This window comes from Lissotriton vulgaris, unplaced genomic scaffold, assembly GCF_964263255.1.
Source record: "Lissotriton vulgaris unplaced genomic scaffold, aLisVul1.2 SCAFFOLD_1428, whole genome shotgun sequence".
Classification (NCBI taxonomy): Eukaryota; Metazoa; Chordata; class Amphibia; order Caudata; family Salamandridae; genus Lissotriton; species Lissotriton vulgaris.
This window is the reverse complement of record NW_028244621.1, coordinates 293732-310476: the sequence shown is the minus strand read 5'-3', so window position 1 is coordinate 310476 and position 16745 is coordinate 293732. Positions and strand designations below refer to the sequence as shown.

Below are 16745 nucleotides of genomic sequence, written 5' to 3'. Positions count from 1 at the left end.
TTTAGTATCCTGTATATTGGGTGTATGCATATTTCCCACTACTCCATCTGTAGAACACTTTGGTCTGATGTCATTTGGAATGTTGTTCTATGAAGCAGTCAGTTGGAGTAGGGCTGAGTGCCTAGCTGGGTGCTCCTGGTGGGGCTATATACTGATGTACTACTGATCTCCCATCTATCTTCAATAAATCTATCTGAACATCACCAACCTGCGTGGAGTCAGTTACTACAGGCTGCTTACCTGCACTTTATATAACGGGCACAACAACCTGTATTTATCTTGGTAGGAAAACTCCCTAGTGCCTGGGCACACAGGTCGGGTCGTTGTCTGAATAATATGTGAAGTCGAGGCAGAGTACTTTGAATTGCATTCGCTCTCAGATGGGCAGCCAGAAGAGCATTTGTGGGACTGGCCTTAAGTATTCCTGTTTCACTCAAGCCTTTCTGACTGATGTGCCCTGCTTTGAACAATTTGCTATTTATTTATGTGGCATCATATTGGTTAATAGGACCCAAGGCAGGGGCAAAGACAACTTGCATCGATTGTGTTGTTGTGAGTAGGATTCAAACCTAATGAACAGAAATGTGCACACAGATCTTTGCAATCGGTGCATTAACCCACTTATCGTATACACTTGCAATGAGTCTAGCACCTTGATTGTGGAGGGACTGCTTCCCTGCTGCACAAATTGTCCTACTTTTTCATCATAGCATTCCGGGATTTCACCCGGTTCTAAACTCTTCCAGCTTTGGTCCACAGATGTGCACAAAAGGCACAAGAACTTCTGAGGCTGCTACGTTTTATTTTACTTAGTTGGCAGAAAATACCCTGTTAATGCCATGGATGACAGGCTCTCTATACAGGTGACGTGCTGGAGGGGTGATTCTGGCCGCAATTCTTGCAGGTTGTGAGAAGTTGTCCTGGTATATGCTGTCCACTAATTAAAGTGGGCACCTTGTACCAGTTAAAATAACCCTTATGGTGATTAGGTCAAAGATCACCTTTAATGCAAGCTATCCTAGTGGCAGCTATGGAAAGCAGCTTTTAGGCTAAGTCTTGAAGGAATGTTAAGCACCTTGTTTTACCAGATTGAAACCATATAGTATTGGTTAAATGAAAGGGAAACCACACAGTAGTTATAAAAATATGTATGTATTATCTATAACACTCTAGTATCCTTTACACAAGGATAGAACACAAATCAAAACAGTTGCAAAGAATCAAATGTAAGAAGCACAATACACGGTGGACTCCAGGGGGAGACTAAACCATATACTTAATAAGTGGTATAAGAACCACGATTCGGGGATAGACGTCTAGGGGTGTAGAATTGCTGGGACCCCAACGAACCACCCAAGGTTAGTGAGTAGGGACCCCACGGAGGACGGTTAGAGTGAGAACTCGACCGTGTGCTGCGTACAATTCAATGGGAAAGTCGCAGTTGGAAATTCAGAGATTAAGGACCCTTCCCAGCACATAACAAAGACAACCCTTGGAACCTAAGAGTTTGGAGAGCCACCCCTCCCGTGGATTCCTTTGTACCAGAGTTACATATCTCAGAGGAGCCGGGTGCGAAGTGGCGTCGGAAACCATTGTCGTTTTCTATGGATGTCAACAAAGAAATGCTGCTGCTGGAAGTATGAAAAGTGTCCGGTGGAATCCAAATGTGGATTTTAGGTGAGAATAACCTGAAAACAGACGGGACAGAGTCTGGGTCACTTTGGTGTGACCAGGGGCTCAGTAGATGAATGCCCACATATGTTGGGTGCTTCGGGTGTGTTGACGGGGATCTTGACTCTTCAGCTGCGAGGACCCGGTGACATCTAGGACGACCAGGAGCCAGAGGCGAGCTGTCCCACGAAGGATGTCGAGTGCTGAGGGGTTGGTGTCCGGCGGGAGCACTAACAAGCCTTGGCTTCGGAAAACAATGTAGATGGTCAAATTCGGTTTCGATCTGGCCCAGCAAGGACCAGGGGACTCACCACAGCTAGGGGAGTCAGGGCAGGCCTGTACCTAAAAGGGGAGCCCAAATTAAGCAAAGCTGACCCTCAAGTGGACCCACAGGACGAAGAAACAGGAGTCGCAAGAGGACCTCAGGCGGTTTCACAGGATACCAGCTAGCAGGGCACAGAGTACGAGGATGCCGGAGTCCTTCTCAGAAAGGATCGCTGGGGTCAGGGCTGCAAATGGCCCAATGCACGGAATTGTTGCAGGACAACAAGCATGTGCAGCTGCAAAAGGACGCAGTGCACAGGAGTACGGGTATGCAGTCTCCACAAGGGATATCTGCCTCAAACTGTGAGAGGGCAGCTCAACCTCGGAGACCTTCAGAAACCCACCTCCTGTGTTGCTGGAGCCTTCGGAGTCTGCAGGAGCTCAGGATCAGCAAACCTGTCCGATGCGTTACGGTGTCTGCGTTTGCAGGGGAGTGACTCGTTCACCCAAGGGAGATTCTTCTGTTGTCTTGGAGGTCTACAGGGTCTAGCATGGAGCCTGTATGGATCACGGACAGTGGCGAGACCGGGGGATGGCAAGGGAAGACTAAGTTGAGCCCAAGGGAGGTCCAGCGCAGTCCAGCATGTCCAGACGGTCGAAATGTAGTGGTATCTTCTTGCAGAATCTTGTCCACGTAAAATCTAATATCCTGTAGCCAGGAAACCCATTTTATACCTACGGGAAAGGGTTGGACAGATTCTAGGGACCCTCCCAGGGAAGGGACAGGACAGAGGGATGGCTACACCCATGTTATTTGTCCAGTTTTGCACCAGAGCAGGAGCAAATGGCTCCCAGAACTGGTTTGAGCTGGACTATGCACAGGGACACCAAATGTGCCCCTCGTGCAGACTTTCTGGCACTGTGACAGTGCACCCACCCAGCCCCAATACACTAAATCCTTTCTGGGATGTGGTCACACCTCCCTGTGACAGGATACCTGTTGTCCGACCTTCCTCTGCGTAATCTTGGCTCAGCAGCAGGAGGGCAGATTTGTGTCTGTGGCTGGCAGCATCCATTTTGTGATGTAAGGCTTAATAAAGTTAGTACCTATAGACTTGGGTACCCCCTGAACCTCTGCTCTGAGGGGGGAATCCTACCTCTCACACCAGTAACTGGTGTGGCGGTATGATTCCAAGGTGTTTGACACCAAACACGACATACTCGTTTTCGAGATAGCATTTACCGTGAGGTTATAATGCACCTCTACCTAAATGTCTGGCAGTATCACATTGAGCCCGGGAGAATGGTCTCCGAAGACTGCAGAGGGGCCCTGCTCATGCAGGAGCACCCTCTCACGTAAAAACCCAGCACCCTGCCTTCAGGATTGTTAGTGGCTTTTTTTTCTTTTCAAGCCACCTCGGTGGTGAAATGCATAATGGCCGTCTGAAAATAAACGTTGAAGTGTATGCACGCAATCTGGGTCCGTGTCTGCTTGCTGTTAGCATTCCTTGGAGTTAGCTTTGGAGCGGCGACTTCGGATAGATATATATCAATCAATCACGGCATTTATAGAGCGCGCTACTCACCCGGGAGGGTCTCAAGGCGCTGGGGGAGAGGGGTATGTTACTCCTCGAACAGCCAGGTCTTGAGCTGCTTCCTGAAGGAGAGATGGTCTTGACACATAAGCACATATTCGGTATATTTCCTAGATTTGGAGGTATACATAAAGTCTGAAACAATAGCAACTAGATTATACAGAAAGCCAACTGCTGGCAACACTGTCCTCCATGCAGCAAGCCAACATCCCCCCCATCTAATACGCAGCATCCCTTTCGGGGAGATGCTGTGCATTACGAGAATTTGTAGCTCAGATTATGAGTGTCTGAAGGCTCAGGAGGCTAGTAAATCTTGCTTCCTTGCCAGGGGATATTCTTTGAAGACAGTGGAAAAGGCCATGGCTCGCTCTAATAATATGACGAGAGCACAGGCACTAGTTCCTAGAACAAAGACAGATGTTTCATGCACTAAGAACAAATCAGAGTCATCTAGAGTCATAGTTACCTACGATAGACAACACAAGGAAATTCGTAAGATTTTCAGCCGCAATTGGAACCTGGTAACCGGGGATCCGGTTATTGGGGAACTAGTTGGCAGAAAACCTGAATTTTCCTTCAGAAAATCTATTTCAATGGCCGACAGACTGGTTAAAAACCATTTAGATCAACCATCATCTAAAACCTTTATGGCACTAAGCGAAGGTTTTAAAAAATGTTCAGTCTGCAAGGCTTGTAAATATGGTTGTAGTAGAAAACAATATAGGACTCCTTTTAAAACTGAACCTCAGTTTATTACTAAACAACTGACCTGCAAGACAGAGTTCGCGGTCTATGTGCTGCAGTGCCCCTGTGAGCTCCGGTATGTGGGTAGCACCCGCCTGCCAGCTCACAGGCGGATATTGCAGCACATAAGAGCAATCAATACTAAGGACCAATCGTATCCCGTAGCTCGCCATTTTGAGAGTACCCACGACAGTGACCCAAAACATCTGACATATTATGTCATTGATAGTGTCTTGCCCCTGAAAAGGGGTGGGAATAGAGATGCACTTCTTAGGGTCCTGGAGACGCGTTATATTCTTGAATTAGACAGCCGCACTCCTGGAGGGCTCAACGCTAGCGAGGATTTGTATACCTGTTTATGATAACATTCTTATAAGCAGAAACGGTAAATCACCAGCACATGGTACTTATGGGACCATTGGGAGTTATTAAAGAATTTTCTACACTATGTATGACAAATCACTCCCTATTGATTCAGGTCCTTTAGTGCATTATTTTTGGTGTAGTTTATACACAGTATACATTTCAATTTCAGGATTTAATTGCTTTAGTAGGGGCTCCTACTACAGTTTCTTTGTATTTAGTGTTTTCTTGGGATAATCATGAATGTTTTTAATTATATGATTTTTTGCACTAAAAAACAGCACTTTCACTTTTTCAAACTATTTGCACTATGCCATGATTGCTGCTCTATACCATTTACATTGGATTTTAGTGTTATAAAAATTTATAACATCCACAAATTGTGAATTTGCACTAAGCACTTTATTATAACCCCACAGGGGGTAAATGCAGTTTTGTAGGCTTCTCCCTTGGAAACAATTTGAGATTTTTTTCTATTAACTCCAATGAAAAGTTTTTAGTGAATATAATACATATATTTACTTATTTAATATAAATATGTAAATATGTATATATGTTTTATACTATAGGCATACTTTGCACAATTTTTTACCTTTGAGCAAATGTAAATACTCACTGTGAGTTTAATTGTTTTTGAATGTATAGACTGTGGATATTTATTCGCAGTCTTTCTTTTGTTTCCATGTGAAAAAGCCTAATGAATACTTAGTGGGAGGCGGTAATGTTGAAGTCCGCCCTTTGTGTTGATTATTTAAATCCAATGATGGTAATGTGACCTTACCATGTGATCAAGATTGTGGAGACAGTCGAAACGCGTAATGGCGGACAGGCTCAGCAACATGCATAAATAAAGCACCTTGTTGTTTGGCACCGAATTTGGGTTCAGCTCTTTGTTCTTTTGAGACCGATTGATTTTACTAATTGGTGGCGCAGGCTTGAGGCGCTGGGGGAGAGGGGTATGTTACTGCTCTAACAGCCAGGTCTTGAGCTGCTTCCTGAAGGAGAGATGGTCTTGGGTTCGCCGTGGGTGGGGAGGGACTTCCAAGTCTTGGCTGCCAGGTAGGAGAAGGATCTTCCTCCGGCGGTGGCTCTGCGGATGCGTGGTACGGTGGCGAGTGCGTGGCTGGTCGATCGTAGCTGGCGGGTGGGCGTGTAGAAGGTCATGCGGTCGTTGAGGTACTTGGGGCCCAGGTTGTGGAGAGCCTTGTGTGCGTGGGTGAGGAGTCTGAAGGTGATTCTCTTGCTGACGGGGAGCCAGTGCAGGTCTCTCAGGTGTCCGGTGATGTGGCTGTGTCGGGGGATGTCCAGGATGAGTCTTGCGGAGGCGTTCTGGATGCGTTGGAGTCTTCTCTGGAGTTTGGCTGTGGTTCCGGCGTAGAGGGCGTTCCCGTAGTCCAGTCGGCTGGTGACGAGTGCCTGGGTGACGGTCTTCCTGGTTTCAGTGGGGATCCATCTGAAGATCTTGCGGAGCATGCGCAGGGTGTTGAAGCACGAGGAAGAAACGGCGTTGACTTATCTGATCATCGACAGGGAGGAGTCCAGGATGAAGCCCTGTTTGCGTGCGTGGTCCGTTGGTTTGGGAGCGGTGCCCAGGGCCGGGGGCCACCAGGAGTCGTCCCAGGCGGAGGGTGATGATCCCAGGATGAGGACTTCCGTCTTGTCTGAGTTCAGTTTAAGGCGGCTGTTCCTCATCCAGTCAGCGACGTCTTTCATCCCTTCGTGTAGGTTGGCTCTGGCGGTGGTGGGATCGTTGGTGAGGGAGAGGATCAGCTGGGTGTCGTCGGCATAGGAGATGATGTTGAGGTTGTGTTGGCATGCGATGGCTGCGAGGGGGCTCATGTAGACGTCGAAGAGGGTCGGGCTGAGAGAAGAAACTTGTGGTACGCCGCAGATGACTTCGGTGGCCTCGGATCTGAACGGAGGGAGGCGGACTCTCTGGGTTCTTCCGGTGAGGAACGAGATGATCCATTCCAGCGCTTACTCTCTGATTCAGATGTTGCTGAGGCGCTTCACTAGGATTCGGTGGCAGACCGTGTCGAACGCTGCGGAGAGGTCCAGGAGGATGAGGGCCGCTGTTTCCCCGTTGTCGATCAGGGTTCTGATATAGTCGGTGGCTGCGATCAGGGCGGTCTCGGTGCTGTGGTTGGCCCGAAATCCGGACTGCGAGGGGTCGATGGATCCGTTCGTCTCGAGGAAGGCGGCAAGCTGTTTGTTGACGGTCTTCTCGATGACTTTGGCCGGAAAAGGAAGGAGCGAGATGGGACGGTAGTTCTTGAGGTCGGTGGGGTCCGCCGTTGGTTTCTTCAGGAGGGCGGTCAGCTCGGCATGCTTCCAGCTCTCCGGGAAGGTGGCGGTGTGGAAGGAGGAGTTGATGGTGTCGTCGGCTTTGTTGAAGACTTGGTGTGGGCACGGGTCGGTTGGTGATCCTGAGTGGATGGAGTTCATCGTGCGGGTGGTGTCTTCGGTGCTGATCGGGGTCCAGTTGCAGAGGGTGGTGGTGGCGGGCGTTGGTTCGGTGGTAGGGTGCGTGGTCTGTGCGTCGAAGCTGTTGTGTATGTCGGCGATCTTGCGGTGCAAGAACGAGGCGAATGAGTCGCAGAGGTCTTGCGAGGGAGTGATGTCGTTGATTCCGGCGCTGGGGTTGGAGAACTCTTTGACGATGCTGAAGAGTTCCTTGCTGTCGTGGGCGTTGTTGTAAAGTCGTTCTTTGAGTGCCGTCTTCTTGGTTGCGCGGATCAGCTGATGGTGTTTGCGGGTGGCGTGCTTGCGGGCGGTCCAGTTGGCTGTTGTCTGGTCGAGCAGCCAGGCTTTCTCGAGGGTGCAGCAGTTCTTCTTGGATTCCTTGAGTTCGTCGGTGAACCAGGGGGTTTGCTTGTTGCCGGGTCTGCTGGGAGGGTTCTTTAGTGGTGCGAGGTCATCGGCGCAGGCGGTCAGCCACTTGGTGAGGTTGCTGGCTGCTTCGTTGGGGTCCGTTGTGCTGATGGGAGTGTTCTGGCTGAGGGAGGCGGTGAGCTGCTCGGCGGTGATCTTGCTCCAGCTGCGGCGGGGGGCCCGTTGCGGTTGGTGGTGGGTCGTAGTTCTACTGAAGCTGAAGTGGACGCAGCTGTGATCTGTCCAGTGGAGTCCGGTGGCGTGGCTGAAGGAGACGTGCTTGCTGGATGAGAAGACAGGGTCAAGCGTGTGTCCGGCATGGTGGGTGGGGGTGTTCACCAGTTGCTTGAGTCCAAGGTTGGCGAGGTTGTCCAGCAGGGCGGTGGTGTTTCTGTCATTGTTGTTCTCCAGGTGGAAGTTGAGGTCCCCTAGGAGGATGTAGTCGGCGGAGGGAAGGGCGTGCGGGCTGATGAAGTCTGCGATGTCTTCGCTGAACTGTGTGCGTGGTCCCCGGGGTCGGTGTGTATCTGGAAGTGCAGGTGCTCGGCGGCGGAGAAGGTTTCGCCGGAGTTAGTCGAGATGCGGATGGTGTTCTTGTGTACGATGGCGATGCCTCCTCCCGTCTGGTTGACGCGGTCCTTCCGGGTGATCTTGTATCCGTCCGGGATGGCTGTGGCGATGTCGGGCGCTGAGGAGGCGTTCATCCAGGTTTCGTTGAGGAAGGCGACGTCCGGTGCTGTCGCGTCAAGCAGGTCCCAGAGTTCCACGGCATGCCTGTGGACGGAGCGGGTGTTCAGCAGGATGCACTTCAGGTGGTTCCTATTTGTGTTGGACTCGGCGGGGGCGGTGCAGGTCCGGTAGCAGGTGAAGCGGCAGGCTTTGCAGGCGATGGGTCCGTTGGTGCGTCTCGGGGTGGCGCGGTAGCAGGCAGGGTTCCGGCCGGCATTGAGTGCGTTGAGAGTGGCGGCGTTGTAGGTCTGTCGTGAAGTCTTGCATCGGCGGTGAGGACCAGGGGTCCTGGTGCTGGGCGCGGTCGGGCGCAGACTGGCTTGCCTTTGGCGCACAAATGCTGCGCGTGCGTGAGGGCAGCATAAGTAGGGAGCCGGGTGGGCGGAACAGCTGGTTGGCGGGAGCGGGGCGGCGAATGGGCTGGCTGGGGGTGGGGCCGCAGGGAGGCAGCGGCGGGAAGAAGCTGGTGCGGGCAGGCGGCTCAGCGGCGGCTGGGTCGCCCGAGCACAAAGAAAACAGGAAGCGGCAGCAGGCAGGAAGCGTCAGCAAGTAAGCAGGCAGGAGCAGCACAGGAGCGTGTGGGGGACTAGACCTGAGCACAGGCACTGTAGTCGCTAGATAGATAGTCGATAGATAGATAGATGGATGGAGAGATAGATATAGATATAATGAACCTATCTCTCTCATAAGTGGTGCAAGCACCTGCTTAAACAGGCTGCAGTAGCAGACCTAGGGTTCAATTTTGCACGGCCTCTCAGGGGTGACATAATACATGCTTCAGCCCATGGGATGCCTCTGGGGTACATATACCATGGGTACCATATACCTGGGACTGATAAGGGTGCCCCAGTATCCAATCTGGACTTGTGTCAAAGTACATACATATTAATTTAAAGGAGAAAGCAGATAGGCTGGGGTCCTGAATAGCAGGATCCCAGCCAGACTAGTCAAAACAGTGGGTGCAAAAAGTGGGGGTCACCATAAGAAGCAGATCCTACTTTCCTAGACAGTGTAGTTAAACCGAAAAGATCTGCTACTATCTTGGTTGGTATTGCAAATCTATACGTATATCCTGCTGAAAGTGCTGCTGATACATAGCTGGAGGCTGCTGTCTAATGTAGTTATTTAAAAAAACAAGCTTTGGCTGACTGACTGAAACCATGCAGTGACAAAAATAATGAAATCATTGCTTAATGTATAAAATGCATCTTTTAGAGAAAGTGTTTAATTTGTGGCGGTTTAGAGTCCTTTTGAGACCTAAGAGTCCCTCATAAACTGTCATGGATGCTCTCTATAGGAGGCAGAATATTGTACCAAACAACCAGAAGCTTGGGGAGAGAGCAAGAAACCGGTATAGGAGCGAAGCCCACACTATCTATATTTTAAAGATTTGGGAACTGTAGGTCTTGGAGACTGATGCTGTATCACGCCAGACCAAACTAGCATAACACTGTGTAAATGTCCTGCTCTGCTGCACCCATGCTGCTTTAGTGCTTTGTGTTTTTCTAGGAACCATGGCCATTTAACTTTTGGTGTCTTAATCATGGAATTACACAGATAAATAAGGATAGTACGTCTGAGTCGGTCAAGTCAGTCTAAAAGAGATGAATCTTGAAGAAGCTGAGAAGTGAAATGTTTAAAAGAAATTGATACCGTGAAGAGTAGCAGTATAGAGGGTAGAGGTCATCTGTAAATTCTGAGTAGGCGTTTAACAATAATAAAATGATGAATAATAATCTGGCTGCTCAGATAATAGGTGCTGTTGCCCAACCATTGCCACTCATTTATCTACCTTTGAAGGTGAAAGGTTGAGTCGGTCTAGCCAAAAATAAAACCGGTTACGCCCAGGTTTTTGGATTTGCATGTACACCATTGAACTACCATGCCGATTATATGTGTGGGCTCTCAAATGAATTCAAATATAGACTTTAAATTATTACCTTGACTGCAGCGAAAACAATTTTAATGTGATTCCATTGTAATGTCAAAATACAGGCTGTTGGATCATTTCTGTTTAGTGATGTTTTTTTTGTTTTGCATAATTATTTTTCAGAATCCTCCTGAGAATCCAAAGCGAGATTACAGTGCTATGCCTCTGTTGGCTGCTCCTCCTCCAGTTGGGCAAAAGGTTGCATTTAAGGTAACTAAGGTCTCAAACCTGGATGGTTTTGTTCGAAAATGATCCACTCCTCACCGTTTATCCTAGTCTGTCTTTGTTTCACAAGCTTGCAATGGTAGTTAGGACATCGGCAGACACAGATGCCAAGGGCGCAAGCATGGTTTAGGGAGGAACCACAGAGGCATTTCATCATTTCGGAAAGGTTCTCTTTCATGAGTTTAGTACCCCTGGTTTTACAGCAAATCCTTTAATCACTTCCAAGGGTGTGGGTGTTTTTTTGTTCTTTGTTTCCCATTCCCAATATTTACCATCCACCAACTGTGGTTTTGAGTGCGAGGAGCGACTTGATGCAACCCTTCACCTCCTTTCCACTCCTATTTCTCCCATGTATGGCAGCACTTTAGACGCTACTCTTTTAAAAATATACTGTCTATCTGGGATAACATGCACAAGTTCCCTTTAAAATGGTCCAGTAACAGGAAGCCAAGTGGAGCCACAACATGTCAATAATAAACAAGAATTTAGCGTACATGTCCCTGATAAGCAAGAATTTGAAAAGGTAGTATGTCTAGCTTTAACATGCTTTTGCTTGTTACAGTCTTTCCCCATTAGAGTCAGAACTATTTGCTTTGCCAGAGCTTATTTCCTTTGTGGTTCAGATGATGTGCCGCCAGTCCAGCACCCCAGGTCTTGAGCCTGTGTAACCATTGTCTGCACTCCGGTTCGGATGTGCTGTGGCTCAAAAAGTAAGGTTTAGTTATGCCTTTTTCAATAGATAATGCTTAAATTGTCTTGATTTTTACTTTGAACAAGCATTTACAATGCAATGGTTTTGCCTTTGTTAAAGTTAGAGCTATTGGCATTGCTCTTGACATTATTTTTCTTAATTGTTTTCACATTTTCCGTCCCCATTTTACCGGTTGAGTCACCTTGGGGGAAAGCAATGGTAGGGTTCCTACTATTAAATATATTTATACTATAACACCACCCCAGCACCGCCAAATAGTGTGATATAGACTACCCTCCCAACCGGGAAACATCCTGAACAACGACTAAAGCGGAACAACGACTTGCCCGAACAACGACTCTGTCGGCAGTCAGTCTAGTGTTCGGACAGGGTGGAGTTAGGAGGAGCGTCGCAGTCGCGGAGAAACAGGTAAGAGGGGTTAGTTTTATGGGGAAGGGGTTAGGGGTTCGTTTAAAGGGGTTTGGGATGAGTATTTATTATTTATTTATGGTAGTGGGAGTTTTCGTGATTATTTACAGGAAGAGGGGATTTCGTGTTATAGGGGTTGAGAACCTATTTAGGAGGTGGGGCGTTTGTGATTATTTAAAGGGAGAGGGGACTTAGATTTATGGGGGTTTAGTTAATATTTAGGAGGTGGGGGGGTTCGGGAATATTAAAATGGAGAGGGGGATTAGATATGGGGGTTGAGATCGAATTCAGGAGGTGGGGGTTTCGTGATTATTAAAAGGGAGAGGGGAATTAGAATTAAGGGTGTTGAGTACATAATTAGGAGGTGGGGTTTCGTGATTAATAAAAGGGAAAGGGGAATTAGATTTAAGGGAGTTGAGATCGTATTTTAGGTACGGGGGATTCGTTTTTAAGGGGTGGAAGATCGGGGTACTAGTTGTAAAGCATTTTTTTTACCACGCATTCCATTACCACGAAAAATCGTGGTAAAGGAATGCGTGGTAAAAAAAATCGTGGTTAAGACGAGGTCGTGGTTGTGACCTCGTTGATAGGGAAGTCATGGTTGGGGAACTCGTTGTTGAAACATACAACCCTCCCAACCACCTCCCCTCAGTTGTGTATAAAAGGCAGCGTAACTAAAGGTCATCAGCTACATTCCAGAATAATAAACCTTCTGCAAGATCTTCAGCTAGACAAGTCTAAAATGGGTTCTAATAGCCATCTCCCTAAGCTACAATAGAGCCTCTTGTCCGTCTTCATCCTCCAACCGTACCACATTCATCTTCATTTGGTCCTTAGTTTTTCTAGAGAGCATTGGGTATTATTCAGTAATACATTATAAATAAAGGACACTGCTTTGAAATCCTTTTTCTCCGTTGGTAGACGATTCTCCAACTGTGTGTAGCCCATAACAATAGTTCCTTGTGCACCATATTTCCCCCTTCCTGTCTGGGCTCTATGCACCCACAAATTGTGTCCTGGAAATATCAAACTTTGCATATAGTTGGGTAAATGTATGCAAAACAACACTCCCAGGCACACAAGCAAAATACTGGCACAATATGGGTGGCAAACAATAATAAACAACTAGTTCAAATTAAGAAAGTACATTTTAATTCAATATGATAAAAAGAAGTGATAGAATTCATCAGTCCTTTGATAAGACTTAATAAAATAACATTGTATCAATACATATGTTTTCACTTTAAAAAAAGAGAAGAAATATATCTAAAAAATGCATGGTTTCCTGTTGCCGCGTTTCGACACAAAGACTGTGTCTTCATCAGGACTTTACCATCGTGATGCTGTTTAATTCAATTCAAATATGTTTAGATGTTAAGTTTCCCTGCCGATTTTCTGTTGCTGGCTGGCTTTTGGTTTGATGGTCCAATCTAATTTCACATGGTCAACTATCTTTTCTTTATTAATTAAACCGTCTATTTGTTGTCGCACTTGTTTTAAAAGGACGGAAGGCGGTTGGATTCCGCAGAAACGTTGACTTCCCTTAAAAGAGAAAAAGTTCTAAAAAATTGGGCTTAGTTGCACTCGGAAACTGATGTATCTTGATATTTAGTTTTAGGGTCAGTGCTATCCAAAGCGCATGACTATTCGTAGATATAGCCCCAGCACGAATGCGTAGTAAAGTTTAAAATCTCGGGCAACGCCGTGGGCAAGTGTTGATAGCTTGCACAGGGTATTCAGAACGCGTGCATCATACGTCGGTGAATGGAAAATCAAAAGGCGTGTCAGCTCAGCTTGTCGTTTTTAATGGCTTGCAAACGGTATTTAGACCGCGTACTTCATGCGTCGGTAAAAAGAAATTCAAACAGCGTATCTGCTCAGCATGTGGGTTTTCAGGGCGAACAACCAGGGTTGGGGCTATATCTACGAATAGCCATGCGCTTTGGATAGCACTGACCCTAAAACTAAATATCAAGATACATCAGTTTCCGAGTGCAACTAAGCCCAATTTTTTAGAACTTTTTCTCTTTTAAGGGAAGTCAACGTTTCTGCGGAATCCAACCGCCTTCCGTCCTTTTAAAAATCCTTTTACATTGTTTACCCTGTCCCAGGATCTTTATCCATATCAGGGGGTCCTTGTTTCAAACACAGTATAGTTGGGTAAATGACACCATCTCTTCCTTCCCCCAACTATCTCTCAGTCTCTAGATCCACCTATTATGTCCCGTTCTCTAAATCCCAGAGTATCAAACCTCTATCAGGAGGCATAGCAGGGTTTCTCCCAGGTACCATCTCCGTCCAACTCAAATCCTATTCTGCAATCACCTTTGCTTTGCGGGCTGCCCTTGCTGGAGCAGAAGGAAGCACCATAAGGATAATGTAAGTAGCCCATCATGTCCCCCATTCTATTCCCATCTGTCTGTATGGATGGTTCATCCAGTTCTTTGAAGGCCACTTCGTTAATTAGTGTCGGTCTGCTTTCATAAATGTTTTCCTCACTGGTGTAGGGCGTTGGTGGTACCACGGCACGTTCGGAGGTATATTCAAGAAGAAATGTAGGGCATTCTGACACCTCGAGAGTGTGTTACACACTTTACATCACTTGTTTGCGGCAAGATACCTTTGACGACTCCCTCTTGAGGAATCACTGCTCATAGTTCGCACATGCAAAGCCATGAACTAAATTTAGTTACACGTTCTTCACCCGAGCGGATGTTGAACTTTTCTCCCTGTCACCCTGTGACTAAATGTATCCGCATGTGAAAGGCGTGACCTCTGTGTGACAATTACAGTGCGCACGTGTGGCCTCTCCCGGGAAATTCTTGTAGGACACGGCTCATTACCATCTCTGGCTCGCGCTCTGCGTTCTTGAGGCAAACGCCAGGGCGGTGAGTTTAATGAATGCTCGCAAAAAGCCTCAGCCACAGGCAGTCATCGGAGCACGTCTGTCGAAGCTGGCAGGAGAGTAATAGGTCAATGGTAATTACCGGGTAAAATTAATACTTACGTTGTGGAATGTCGAAGGAACGTTCTTCCCGTCACAAGGAGGCCTTCATTCCAGCCTGCCTTTAATGATTAAAATTAAATAAACAAACCTTTGACATTCCTCTATAGTTTGAACGGACGGCTTCACATGGCCTCTGCGAGTGATGGGCCAATCCCAGCGTGGCCCTGAGGCGAGCCCCCGATGACGTCAGAGCTCCTTGACCAATCGGAGCGCGGCTCCCTCGTGCCAGCAGCCTATCAGAGCACGGCTCCTGCGTGCCAGCCACCAATCAGCTAGCTGCCCCTTCGGTTTGGTCTCCGTGGCTCTGGAGATGCAGGCGGCGATTTCTAGGGCAGTCTCAGGCCCCGGGCCGCGGCGGTGGAACACAGCATGGTTACCTCACGGCAGGGGCGCTCACAGCCAGGAGTTTTCAGGCCACAAAAGCTGGTCGGCGTTGACGGACAGCACTAGTGTTAATGGATTAGCAGGAAGCAGGAAGGCGAGGCGATTCGGGGGCGTGTTTGGCCAGAATGACGTGCAACAAAGTCGATCCCACATAAGATAACCACGCCCATGGAAAAAATCTCGGGAACGCCCCCGAATCGGGTCTGGCCTTGACGGACAGATCTCTGTTCCAATGGCTAGCCTCCCTTTATGGAGCTAGCCAATGGAACAGAGGGCGTATTCAAGGCACCCCATACTGAAGACTAGAGATTTCTCCTGGGGGCGGAGCTAAAGCTCTGTGCCCCAGGCAAAACCTAAAAAGGAATGCATAAAGCTCCTAACACGTGCGAAGTGGGTTTTTGGTTTTTTGTACTCCAACAATTCTTTTTGTACACTTTCACAGTTTTAAAACATTGTATATGTAAACCAGAGAATGATCCTTGGCATGGCTTTGTTAATTAAGCAAAATATTATTATATTATGACCAGCACCCACACTTACGTTGCAGACAAAATGACCATCTTTGGTGGTTCTCTGCACATCCACAGTCAGGACACCACATCACTACAGATTAAGAAGTGTAAAAAAGAAAGAAGACTACCGTTTCTATCTATGAACTCAGAATATAGAACAATAACCAAATATCCACCAGGGCCACTCTAGCGCTGCTCCAGTTCTGGAAAGAGTTGAAGACTCACCTCTTTAAAGAACACTGCATAACAATGCATTAACCATCCGCAACCCAGCCTCAACTTTTAATTGCCAAATGCAATGTGCAAAGGTGGGTTGGCCCCCTGAGGCAGGGTTGGGTCCAGTGCCTGGACTGTGGCTAGGCCCTGCAACCAACACCTCGCTGCACACAACCTTCAGCAGTGTGCAGCAGAGGAGGTGCCCATGCTTGAGTTGGGTGCAGGACCTGGCCTGAGGCCCAATCCCCCAATGTGCACAGTTGAAGGACATGCACAGCGGGCAGTTGCCTGCAGGGGGAGGAGGGGCTGGGTTCAGGTTCAGGCCAGAGGCCAGGCCCGCAGCCGAACCTCTGTTGCACAAGGCAAAGGTCCATGTACATTGAGGGAGTGCCTGATTATGATACCAAATGTTAAAGTGATGTTCTAGTTGGGTTTATAAATAAGATAAAAACAAATGTTTAAAAAACAAAAAACGGAAATTCACCTGTTTTAGTTTATTGAGCTAACTATAACTTGCTTTCTGCCTTGCACTGCTTTTCACCTTTAATATTACCATCACTCATGACTTATAAGATTACATAACTGATGACATCATACAATCACTGTGACTTGAAATAAATCAACATGCTACATCTGTTGGCAATTTTCAATACAGTTAGTGGGGTTACCCTCTGAAAGACTTCACATGACCAGCAGTTGTAAGTCAAGACAATGACGGGCATACATTGGCCACTGAAAAGGCACCTTCTGCCAAGCCCTGTGGACAACCCTCCATAGTTTGATTAAATGTACCCCACACATTCCTGAGGTGGGTAAACTGACATATTACCTTACAGACATGCTTACAACACCAGTGTGCTATTAACCACCTCTAAGTGGGATATTATCCATTATTCAAAAATCTGTAATGCCTCAAAATTTTGAATGAAAAATCAGGAAAAATGATATCCCAACACAGCAACTCTTTCTCCCACCTTTCATCCACTGCACAATTTAGAGCCTTAAAACATGGCCTACATGTTCCACCACCCCTAATCCACCCTAGACCGACGCAATCAAAATAATCAACATGTCACTCTTAACAACTTTGCATCGCCATGTCTGTTACACAACT

General features: G+C 47.5%; 1 protein-coding gene across 1 annotated transcript in view; it reads left to right on the top strand.

The window, feature by feature from the left end:
* LOC147667180 (coilin-like) overlaps positions 1-16745 on the top strand; it is a 178520-nt gene that overhangs the window by 71330 nt on the left and 90445 nt on the right. The window contains exon 3 of the mRNA XM_086948867.1: positions 10291-10377. Within this exon, the coding sequence (XP_086804993.1) occupies positions 10291-10377 (87 nt within the window). The remainder of the gene's footprint in view (positions 1-10290; positions 10378-16745) is intronic.